The sequence below is a fragment of the Melopsittacus undulatus genome, chromosome 2, assembly GCF_012275295.1.
Source record: "Melopsittacus undulatus isolate bMelUnd1 chromosome 2, bMelUnd1.mat.Z, whole genome shotgun sequence".
NCBI lineage: Eukaryota > Metazoa > Chordata > Aves > Psittaciformes > Psittaculidae > Melopsittacus > Melopsittacus undulatus.
Window position 1 is genome coordinate 27,980,841 of NC_047528.1, and position 12,631 is coordinate 27,993,471.

Below are 12,631 nucleotides of genomic sequence, written 5' to 3' on the forward strand. Positions count from 1 at the left end.
CTTTTAACATGAGGTTGAGGTGGGTTAGCAACTACAGTGTTTTCTTTTTCATAAGAAACTACAACCAAAATGGACTTAACTTAAATGCAACATTTTATGGATTTGGAATATTTGACCTGCCCATCACTTCTTGATCTATATAGAGCAGCCTTGCTATAATTTAAGAACTCATTCACTCCTTCACTTAAGGTATATAGTTAATCTTCCCTAAGAACACAGCTCAGCTCTCATGCAAATGAAGTGCTCTGCAGCAACTGCGCATCAGTGTTCAGTGACCAGTTGGAAAGAATTTCAGAAAGTAAGATGAGAAATTAGAAACCAGGAAAGATGACAGAAATATCTTCAGGTGCTAGAGACTTTCGGGGGGGGGGGGGGGGGGGGGGGGGGGGGGGGGGGGGGGGGGAGGGGGGGAATAACAATACAGCATCAATACGCATTCACACATCCACAGGGTACAGAATAATCACCACTGGCTTGAATTGCAACACAGAAACAGATTAGTGTAGTACTTCAGTAAGAGTTAAATTAGAAAGGTCTAACTATGCAGACTGCAGATCTTTCACCATCAGAATATTTTTAATTGCAGGTTAAACATGCACTTGATAAAAATTACTCAGAAATGTATAAGTCTGAACAGCTGAGCAGCAGCAGAACCGTGGGCCACATTTCCTAAACAATGCTATGAACAGCAAACAAAAAATGAAGCTCCTACCCACACACCACATACTATGGCAAGTTGGACTGATGAGGTTGAAGCACAACAGATCCTATGTCTCAAGGTCCTCGGCAGACTCATTTCTATCAATTTCCTAAACCACTTGAATTTTCTTTGAAATTTGGTTCCAACTTAGTTACCATGTCATATGTTCCTCACATTGGTTCTTTCAAACATACGAAGCAACAATTCACTCAAGTTTCATTTTCCTGCTTACATCACCCAAGATTATAGTTCAGATTCTCATTTTGTTGTTCCTTACCAAAACAAACAGTAGAAGAACATAACAAATGCCCTGAACTTGTTCTAGCAGTCTTAGTATGGCTTCCTGTACCTCTCCTAGTCTTTCTCACACCAACAATCACATGCTGCTCACCAAAGCACATTAGTAATTCCACTAAACCTATTCAGAGTTTACAAGCATTGATTCATAATACAGACTTTAGGACAGTTATAAAAATTAAAGAGTATGAGAGAAGCAAGCAGCAGAGCCAACTGCTAAGCCAGCAACTGCCAGTGTGTAAGAGTCTTAAATTAAAACAGTGAAAACAGCAACTCTAAACAAACACTTTGGTTACCTGGGTAGGTTGATTTGGTACACAAGAGAAACAACAGAAAGAACAAAAGTCTTTGTGTGACACTAATACAAAAGCTCTTATTTATATACACACTTCCATGTTTACAATAAACTTGTGTGGGAGTTCACTGGATATAAAAAGAATTTAACAAATAAAACATCTTTCTGGTCATCCATTAGATACCTTCCATCATACCATACACCAACAAAGTGGTGATTCAGTCCAGCATTTCTGGAACCAGTGTTTGGGGTTTTATCTGTGAGATTTAGAGTTATGTTTTCCTTGCACAAGAATGTAATTAAGCTCTGGCTGTCACAAAGGAAAGCTTTAATGTTCTCCAGCTATGAAATAAAACACCACCATATTTAACAGACCGCTGTAACGCTCTGAACAAACAACAACTAGACCTCCACACAGGTCTAGTTTTTCCAACTAGAAGTCAGCCTCATTTTCCATAAAGACTGTGCAACATTCTCCACACTTCTCACAGAGGTTCAGCAGTTTCAAAAACTCCAGGCCCAGCTGCACAGCCTTGACTTAAACTGCTGCCAAAACAGATAACTTGAGAGCAATGTAAGAAAAGCTACAGTGCAGAGCTACGCAAAATAAGGAAGGTAAAATTTCAAAGAGAAGTAGGATCATTAGCAGCACAAAGATTCAGAAGAAAAATACCCGTGTGGAAGGGTGTGACATCCTGAAGGAAAATAGCAGCAAGCCACCCAGTTTTGGTGGTGTCAGTGGCTTCAGAAGGTGTTGGCACAGAAGATTCATTCCAGGAAGCAGAGGATACTAGCAACTCTAACAAGTCACTCAAAGAAGTTATGATTGCCCCATCTCTGGAAGTGTTCAAGTCCAGGTTGAACAGGGCTTTGAGCAACCTGGCCTAGTGGAAGGCATCCCTGTGGCTGGCAGGGGCTTGGAACTAGATGATCCTTAAGGTCCCTTCCAATCCAAACCATTTTGATTCTTTCTCCTTCTGACTGATGCCCGCCCAGTCAGACCTTTAGGTCTCTCACTGAAGGTGCAGGCACACTCAGGCTGATAGGTCACTACATCCTTATAATCTTTTGTATGTGTGTGTGCCAAAAATAACTGCTTTACACTTTAAAGCTGCATATACCTTGCTTGCAGAGTCTCTTTGCACTTGATGACATATAGCCTCAGTTAGCCAAAAAGGACAGTACTAAGAGATGTTTTCACTTTCAGACACTAAATATTCATTAACCAAGGCTACAGCAGGTGTTCAGACTAGGCCCAAGCCCACATCTGCACCCTGAATCTCTGCCAGTTACTACAATACCTAATGTCTGGACCACACCACTTCCTAGTTAGTGCTGCAAGTCCTCTCTGCATCCTCAGAGGCTTGGCAGGCACTGTTCTGAGATCAACCACAAAGACCAAGGCCAGGGAAAGTAAGGTTTCAGGTCTTTATGCTCTGTAAATAGCTTGAGAGTGGAATCATTAGATGCTACCTCTATTTCCATCAGTGGTCTGATGATTTAAGCTTTCTCAAGTTCAAACCAAGGACAGGGTTAAATAGAAGTGTTATGGTAGGTATTTTGTCTCAACTGGTGTCCTGCTATTTCCCTTTTTGCTTGAGAACAGAAAGCTACTACAAAAGCAGCTTCTGATGCAGTTCAGAACTGAACAGGTTAGCACTGAACCACTTGGATTAAAACCCACACAGGTGGTGCTTGCAGGACAAACCCTGGGATAGCCTTTCCAGCATATTACCTTCACCACAGGGGAGAAAGGAATAGGCATTTAAATACAGCCTCCTCATGAGTGCCCGCAACCTGAACCAGAGTCACCCTAAGAAGATAGGCTCCCTGTAATAACAGTTTCACTTGGAAAGAGAAGCAGCAATTAGCCAGGCTGTTAACTTGCTTTACTTCAAGCTTGAGTGAAGCCTGTGCTGGTCTCAGCTAGAAGCAGCAACTCCATGCCTGCCAGCTCCCTGTGAAAATGCCTGTCATCTTCCTCATTTCAACACCTTGCTGATACATCAGAAAGTTTGAGGAAAAGGGTTTGGATTTATCATTGTAGAATGGTTTGGGTTGAAAGATGATCCCCTAAAGATCATATAAGCACCAACCTCCACCCACACCCCCCCCCCCACCATGGGCAGGGACACCTTCTAACTAGGTTGCTTAAAGCCTCATGCAACCACAACATAATGGAGACTTTTCCCCTGTACAATGAAAGGCTCTTACCATAAGCCTTAACTGCAAGACAATAAATATTAACTATATTCCATAATGAAAATCTAGTTGTTGCCTTGTTCTGAATAGGTAAAGGTCATTTTCAGATGCTGAAAAGAAAGGTTTCAAACATACTGCATCTTATCTGACACTGAAAAACAAAATTTCACCTGCAAGTGAAATTTCCAGAATTATACTGAAACCTGCCTTGCTTTTTTCACTGAATAGAACCAATTACTCCTGGTTTAGTCCACAGAGAGGAGCTCGACAATGCTTTTAAGTAAATATTCTCTTGGATCCATGGCCAGAAATTGCATCTGTTGCTTAAAAGGTTGTACACAGTCTCTCTCCCACACTGTAAACTGTATTGTGCTGTGAAATTCAGCTGCATCAAAAGCAGGTATACCCATGCCGTGGTTTGAAAACTACAAACAAGGTATTACTAGTGACAGATGTGGCAGGCCAGCTCAAGCTGCAGAAGTTGCAACAAATACATGGATGCTAGCCCACACAGCAAGCACAATACCCGAGGTATCTTACATTCTAATTCGGTCTGTATAACAAAGCCTCAGTCATGATTTAATTGCATTGTAGCTGTTATCCAAGCAAGCTTGTTGAGACAGTAGTAATACACTAAGAAGGAATAAAAAAAAAATATCAGAAGAGAACATAACATTTTAATCTGTTTACACATGCCCAATGACTAACTTTGAACGGAAATACCTGACCAATAAGTACATAAAGCTTAACATGCAGGCAAAAAGGTGTTTAACACGAAAACACCCCTTTCTCTGTAACAACCTTCTTCAGATCCCTTCTGCAGCCTCATAAAGGTCACAACTGGAAGGAATGCACAGAAACACAGGGTGACTAGTAGAACGCTGACTCAGACATATTCGAAATAACTTGCGGTTTGAAGAATTAGCTGATCACATGGCATTGTTTTTTATTGTCATTTATTAGTAACATAAAAAAAACCTCTTGAGTCCATACCTTTATTAGAAAATCTTAACAAGAAAATGAGATGTATAGAAACCGATTTATATAGGCACACACAACATCCAGTCTAACAGCACTTCGTAAAAACAGTCATGCTGTACAAGCCTCAGCTGAGAGGCACCTGCCCCCCAGAGTTAGCTTAACACTTTATCTCGGGCACAGGACAGACGTCACACCAGGGGGATGTGCTACAAGCAGCAGGTACTCACTAAAGCTCCATCCGCAGCCGATAAACTCTCGTACGTTTTCCAGGCTTTCTCCCTTACACCCTCAGGCACTTTCAGAGCATCACAGAGCCCAACGAAGTCAGCTTCGCCGATGTCGAGCCTAGGAAAAGCAACAGCCATAGTCAGCGGGATCACCGTGCAGCACACCGACTACATACCCAGCCCAAAACTACGGAAGGGCACCGGTGACAGGGCCCCACCCAGTAGAGGAGCCGGGGCAGAGGCACAATCCACCCCACCGAGCACCGGGAGTGCAGCAATACCTCCGCCGGCGGCGCAGGACACTTCCCCAGCCCGCCCCGCCACGACAGCCCCCAGCCCGCGAAGGACGGCCCCGGCCCGTGCGGCGCTTACCGGGGTGCGGCGAGCGGCGCGGAGCCGCTATCGGGGCTGACGCGCTGGCTCTTGGCGGAGGAGCCCGCCCTGCGGAGCGGCTTGGGCGGCATGGCGGCCTCTGGGTCCCGCCGTACCAGCGCCCGCCGCAGAGGACAGTATCGACAGGCTGCCGCCGCTCACCCAAACTGCGGGTAAACTGCGTCCCCTCCAGCCGCTCTGCCGTCACTTCCGGCCCGGCTGCCGCTCCCCCACCCCACCCGCCGACGAGGAGGAGGAGCGGCGGCCGCACCCCCGGCACACAGCCCGGCTCGGCGCGCCGAGGAGCACGGAGGCAGAAGCTAACCGCGGCAGCCGCTCAGCCAATGAACAGCTTCTTTCTTCGCGCTAGCCAATGGGAGCCGGAGCGTCTACGTACCGGTAGCGTGAGCAAGGGCGCGCCCCGCGGCTCGCGGGCAGTGGCTCGCGAGCGGAGAGAGGCGGGGCTCGGCTCGGTCCGGCTCCCTGAGGGAGCGGCCGTGAGGCGGCCGCGGAGGTGTTCCAGGGTCCTTCAGGCACTCCAGAAACGATAGCACAGCTATTTCTGGTATTTGGGGCACTCCACAAGTGGAGGCAGTCGATACATCTTTTCTTTGACGTGGGAAGAGCCACAGACCTGTATGTAAAAGTACATAAGCATACAGATACAGAGCAGGACAGAAATACAAATCCTTTATGACCATCTCAATCTGACATTCATCCCCTACTATGAAGGCTGCGTGGAGACCTCATAGCAGCCTTCCAGTATCTGAAGGGGGCCTATAAGGGTGCCGGGGAGGGACTATTCATTAGGGACTGTAGAGACAGCACAAGGGGTAACACGTTAAGACTTAAACAGGGGAGGTTTAGATTGGATATAAGGAGGAAGTTCTTTAAGGGTGATGAGGCACTGGAATGGGTTGCCCAGGGAGGTTGTGAATGCTCCATCCCTGGCAGTGTTCAAGGCCAGGTTGGACAGAGCCTTGGGTGATATGGTTTAGTGTGAGGTGTCCCTGCCCATGGCAGGGGCATTGGAACTTGGTGATCTTAAGGTCCTTTCCAGCCCTAACCATTCTATGATTCTAAAAAACGTCTGTGCATTACAATTACATAATATTACAATTTAGTATAAGAAATTTTCCAGGCTTTGAGGCATCTTTTAGATTTTAAGCCAACAAGGTTAAAATCCTGAGTGCCCTGATGCACAGACCTTAACAAATCTACCCTGTAGCCTGCAGTCACATATCCACATTTAGGAGGCAGATCACTGCTGCAAACAACTAGAATATTTACTTTCAGATTTTTGTTATGAGAACTTCTTAGAAAAAGCAAAAATATTTGTATGTAAGGACTCTCTACTTCATGCCCATATTTATGAATCTGTAAATCAACTCGGTTTAGTGAGATGGCTGTTGAAGCTCTGGGTTAAAAAAAATAGTACAATTATGGTATACAATAAAAATTCTCAAGTATTTTTAAGATGGACACACTATTAATTTGCTCATGCTTTTTCTTTATATTCGTTAACTTATTTTCAAACAGGAGAACAGTCTTTTTCTGGTTCATAATTACAATTAAACCAATTACAGTAAGGTGAATACAGAACAAATGGGATTTCTGAGGCAAATCGAATTACATAAACTCAAAATTAAGTGGTTGAGTTGCAGACTACAGTGGGATTTAGACATTCCTTATGATTTTAGTAAAACTGTGACAGTAACTTTGCCCTGGTTCTAAGCACATTTAAGTACTTCTGGTAGTCAGATGATACCAGATGCTGCGGAAGGTTTGGAGCCTGGGGCTGCATGGTGTCTGCAGTGGAACTGCAAGGCATATCTATCAGCTTGGAAAAGTAAGCTAACCCCTGAGCAACAGATGATGCCATTGTCCTCTCCTCACACTGGCTTTATTTGCATGGAAGAATTTAAAATGAGAGCAAAACATCTCAGAAAACTTGGTCCCAGCCAGTGGAGACCCTCCCAGCTGTAAGCGAGAAGGAAACACGCCCTCCTGAGTTGCTTCCCTCACAGCTGCTTTAACATGTTTTTGGACCCAGGCCCTAGATCATCCAAATGATAGGCAAAGAATCTGTGTTGCTCTCATAACCCTCTGTACATTAGTGCTCAGGGAACATCATATCCTTTTAAAAAGCTGACAACCAGCCTCAGTGTAAATACTAATTTTCTAAAATTGTTGGTGTGCCAAGCTCCTTCTCAAATCCAATTTTATGTGCTTTTTCATCAAGCAAGGCATTTAGGGCTCCCAAACAACCAAAATATAATCTCAGAATGCTTCAAGTTACAACTGGAGGGAGAAAAAGGGAGTCAGCAGATGAATCGAGCTACAGCAACCTCTAATCCTCCATTATGGAGCATCAGATGTAGCCACGTCTAAACTGCAATAAGATGATTTAATGAGTATGAATGTACTTCCACAGAAAAGCACATGCATGTGTAAAAACCATATGTAAATCACCGCGCTCTTCCCACCCCCCTTCTTGGCTATGATGATTTGAACATTTTAATCCTATTTGAAACATTTTCTTTAAAACTGAGCCTTTGGGCTTTCGTAATAAAATGACAAAGGAAAGAAGAAAAGCAGCTCTTACAAAAAAACAAAGGAAACACTGCAAGGTCAAATAGAGTATTAATAATAATGTCTCATGTGACTTGACAATATCTTTATTCTAAACATCTTGCTGCAACAGCTTTTAAAGTGCAGGTCATAGACAGATGGCAGTCTGTGAAACATTGCCCAGTCGGGCTGTCCTGACTCATTGTTTCCAGATGCTACATAATCTTAAGTAATTTTATTATCTTGATTTTTTTTTCACTTTAAACTGTTGCTATAGTTTCATGGTAGTTGTCAGTAGGATTGGAGTCATGCTTCCACTGCAAATAAACCCAAGCCTTTTTATTTTGACTCTCACTGCTCAGATATGATAGAAGCTTGCTACTTTTTTGTTTCCATTAAAATATTTGTGATGGGGAAGCTTGATTGAAGTACACCTCATGGTCTACCAAGATTAGCTGCTTATTTCTACGTTATCACAGATCTCTACCACTTCAATTACAGTTATGATAGAACCATTTCTTCTGGATCTTGTTGTAACCCTTGTTGGTGAGCCTGGTTCCTAGTATCCTATTCCTAATTATCTCACATGAAGACTCGGTTCAAAATACAAAGGATAAAAACAATTTCTAAAAGTTAATATTTCCACAGTGTTGTAAAATCCACAGGGACTGTCACAAAACTCAACCCATTTCTCTCTAAACAGAGAAATACTTGTTAGATGTTGCCTCCTCTAACAGTCCAAAGCCTCTCTCCATATATGCACATTATTAATAAAAAGAGCATTTTAACTCCACATTTACACACATCTGTGACTTTCTCTTCTCAGAGCATTACGTAGTGCACCGCTGGAGTCTCAGGTACCGTGGTGGTCAGTTTAAGGCAGGAAACTCTACCAGTGTCTGACCAAATTGCTGCTGGGATCTCAAAGGACACTGTGACTTTTGTTGCTGGATGGAGGAACATCTGTATGTATATGATGCCTATACGCAAAACCTCAACCCAGGCCACTGCACAGATATTTCTGATGCTCTCCCCTTGATATTAGAAAAGTTTTGTATTGATCAAAGTTTTTAGACTTGAGTGTCACTTTTTTTTTTCTCTTTTTCCTTGAATAATATTATCTGTCTATAGGAAGATCATAACTACTTATTACTGTATAAAGACCTTAGACATTGCATGTTCTCTGTAAGTAAAAATGGCTGTTGGAGTCGTGTCTATTTTAGATTTGTGCTAGCACTGAGGACCAGGCCACTAAAAGTAAACCCCCTGACTGGTGCAATTGATCAGATGAAGCCCCAGTGCAAGTGCAATTACAGCAGAAAAAAATAACCATTCCCTGTGCCCCCTCTGCAGGGCAGTTTGTTTCAGTTGGTACTGCCAGCTGGTACTCAAACAAAGGTCAACAAACCACAACCTCTTGTTGCTTGCAATTACATGGCCACATTAATGATCCCGCTGCAATCCCTCCCTTCCTATCCTGCTCAGCCCAAGGTTCTACTTCCTCTCATCACATGAGGAAGTGGGCTTCAGGATGGGGAGCACCCTGTCCTGCTGCTGGTGGGCTCCCTATGCCTCTTCTTCCAAGATTTCCCAAGCCCACAAGAAGCAGAAAATGTTCTACTGTAAGCAGTGCTCAGGAATCAAATTAATCTTAACCAGCAACCTGAAAACCAATTGAAAATTAGCAGCCATAGCCTGCAGTGCAGAGACACAGGCATTACGCTGAACTGAACCATCCCATGATCTTGGGGTTTTCTACCTGCTAAGACTGTGCCTAAGATGGCAGCGCTCTTTACCAAGCCATGGCAGTGAAATATCCTAACTAGGTGAAAACATTTTTGTCTAGCATTCAAGAAAAAAATCATGGTATGATACTAGTACTATAGGTTCTTCCATGTTGCTTCCTCCATAACAATAACAATAAAAAACCCTCCTGCAACTAGAACAAGTAATGTCAGTGAGTCCAGCTCTGCTTGCGTTTCCAAACCACAAGATTCTGCTTACACAGACGTGTCAGACTTCCACACTCCCACCCAACTTGTAGGAACAAAAGCATGTACCCACCTTTCCAGAGGATGGCCTTGTGCCAGGTAACCAGACTCTTCCATTTTGTGTCTTGCAGGCCTTCAGTATCTTGCCAAAACTTGCCCTGTGGCTTCTTACTAAAGCTGCAAGACAGCAAGAGGAGGAGGGAAGACTGGAGGCTTTTATCATGCTTTACAAGCCCAGGTCATACACATCGGCTGCCTTCAACAGCCTTACACATATAAAGACCTACGAAAACATGAGAGGCTGCTTGGGGCCCACAAGGGAGCAACACATCCCCTGACACCAAATAAGCACAGTGGCGCTGCTTTTATTTCACTGCTTCAGTGAAAAAGCGTGTCTCAGCATTAGGATTCATTTTCTTTCTTACAAGGAGCTTCAGAAATATTCATACAGATAATTGTTCAATGAGGTCATTTTTATTCTGATTCTTTTCTGGAATTCACTGGGCTGGAAATGTGGCTTTCTTCAGTAAGGCACCACTAGGTTTGTTTATTATACTCTTTAAGAGGGGAAAAACCCCAAGCAGCTCCCAGAGCTATTTTTATTCATGGACTTGTGTCCCATACTTAATTGGCATTGTCTAAGTAGACACAAGTTCCAACGGGAGCTTTCCTGCACCCCGGGTGTTTCAGCTCATCTTCTCATAAAAACCGCCTGGCATTTGGCAAGATGTAAGTGTGCACTGGGGGCTACCCCTCAGTGTACCTGAGTTTCTCTCTATTTCTGGACTACTGAGGGAAATAAATTTCCCTCCACCATCCATCCAACAGGCTCAGAAGTTATTTGGTACCCAGGTGTGCAGTGTGATCATATAAACCTCCTGTCTGTGAGAACAAACCTAGTTCTGCCCCCTGTGCCATCCCTTCGGCAGCCTCATCTGCTGGTGTCACTGTTAAAGGACACCACAGATCACAGCTTCTCACTGAGCTTTAGTTTGAAAACAAGCTGAAGATGATTCAAAGCTTACTTAAAAATTAACAAGTTCCATGTTTCAGCTCATGAAAAAGTGGGAAACAGCTTAAAAGTACTTCAGCAGGACACTCATGTCACACAGGGCTCCAGAGAATGCTCCCATAACCCTGCCCTGACATACATTTGACCTTAAGCACTCAATTGCAACATCCTGCACGTCTGTAGTTGAAGCTTTCCCAGCAGATTTTCCAGCTTGCTTACATCTAGTCCAAAGTATAGCCATATAAATATAAATTATACATGAGCATCTAACCTGTATCTATGTGAGGCTTTGATGTTTGTTACTGCCATGCACCATCAAGAATGGATTAAAGAAGTCCAGCTTTTAGAAAATAATTATACTTTCCATTTTATATATAATGCACCTACACTAAGAATAAACTGTAAATTAAGCCAAATGTAGATGAAGGGGAAAAAAATGTATTGTGTATTTAAGAAACTTCCTTTAAAACAAATTATTTTATCTCGATTCAAACATTCACAATAGCAGGAAACAGGATGACAGTGTGTTTACAGCTGTATAATAGCTCCAAACCCAGTAAAGCATCCTCCCTCTGTATTAAGAAAAGGTCCTATAAGAGATTAAAAGTAAGATTAGTCCAAAGGTTCCTGACTAAATTAAACTAAGACAAAAGACACCTATGGGGCAGTATTACCTAAAAATCAGTTTAAATAGTGCAAATATGCAAATATTATATTGAAGATTGCTACTTTCCTGATGAATCAATGCTCAAAATCTGAGCAGAAAGTCAAGTCAGTTCCCGTATCACTGAAGCTTGGAAGTAGATTCTGGGGGAGATTTTCCAGACATGCTTTGGATGTTACTCCCTTTTTTTCTCACCCAGTATTTTCCTTGCAACCAGCTTCAAAACAGCAGGTACTATGATACATCTTATCCTGAACTCCTCTGCACAGAAGTGGTCATTACAAGGATCCCCATCATATCAATAAAAAACAATCAAATCTGCTTTAGGAATTGCACTTTTAAGTGCAAATGACACAATACAGAATGCTATCAGCAATATTTGAGGTAGCTCCAGATTAACTGGCAAAGCTCAAGCACATGGGCTGAGAAGAATGCCCTGAGGTTGAACAAAAGCAAATGAAGAATCATAGAATAATCTCTTAGAATTATAGACTTAGAATAGTTAGGGTTGGAAAGGACGTTAAGATCATCCAATCCTTCTGCCATGGGCAGGGACACCTCACACTAAGCCATGTCACCCAAGGCTCTCTCCAACCTGGCCTTGAACACCACCAGGGATGGAGCATTCACAACCTCCCTGGGCAACCCATTCCAGTACCTCACCACCCTTACAGTAAAGAATTTCTTCCTTATATCCAATCTAAACTTCTCCTGTGTAAGTTTTAACCTGTTACCCTTGTCCTGTCACTACAGTTCCTAATGAAGACTCTTGGTTTGGGTTGGAAAGATCTTAATGACCATGTAGTTCCAACCCCCTGCCATAGGCAGGGACACCTTCCACTAGATCAGGTTGCTGAAAGCCCTGTTCAACTTGGCCTTGTAGACTTTCAGGGATGGGGCAGCCATAGCTTCTCTGGGCAATCTGTTCAGTGTCTCACACTCTCATAGTAAAATGCTTCTTCCTAATGTCTAAATCCACCCTCTATCCCATTCCCCCTTCCCTCTACAGATTTCTTGTAGGTCCTCTTCAGGTACTGGAAGCTGCTCTAAGGTCTTCTTGGAGCCTTCTCTTTTCTAGGCTGAACAAGCCCCACTCTCTCAGCCTATTTTCATAGGAGAGATGTTCCAGCCCTCTGAGCTTCTTTGTGGCCTCCCCTGGACTTACTCCAGTAGCTCTGTGTCCTTCTTACATTGAGGACACCAGAACTGCACACAGTACTCCAAGTGAGGTCTCAAAAGAGCAGAGTAGAGAGGCAGGATCACCTCCTTCGACCTGCTGGTCACACTCCTTTTGATGCAGCCCAGGATGCGGCTGGCTT

The 12,631-nt window shown here is 43.5% G+C and overlaps 1 protein-coding gene across 1 annotated transcript in view; it reads right to left on the minus strand.

The window, feature by feature from the left end:
* RB1 (RB transcriptional corepressor 1) overlaps positions 1–5,289 on the minus strand; it is a 77,561-nt gene extending 72,272 nt beyond the window's left edge. The window contains exons 1-2 of the mRNA XM_005147663.3: positions 5,075–5,289; positions 4,703–4,820 (exon numbers count right to left, since the gene is read on the minus strand). Of these exons, the coding sequence (XP_005147720.2) occupies positions 4,703–4,820; positions 5,075–5,166 (210 nt within the window). The 5' untranslated portion in view covers positions 5,167–5,289. The remainder of the gene's footprint in view (positions 1–4,702; positions 4,821–5,074) is intronic.
* Positions 5,290–12,631: the final 7,342 nt, after the last annotated feature.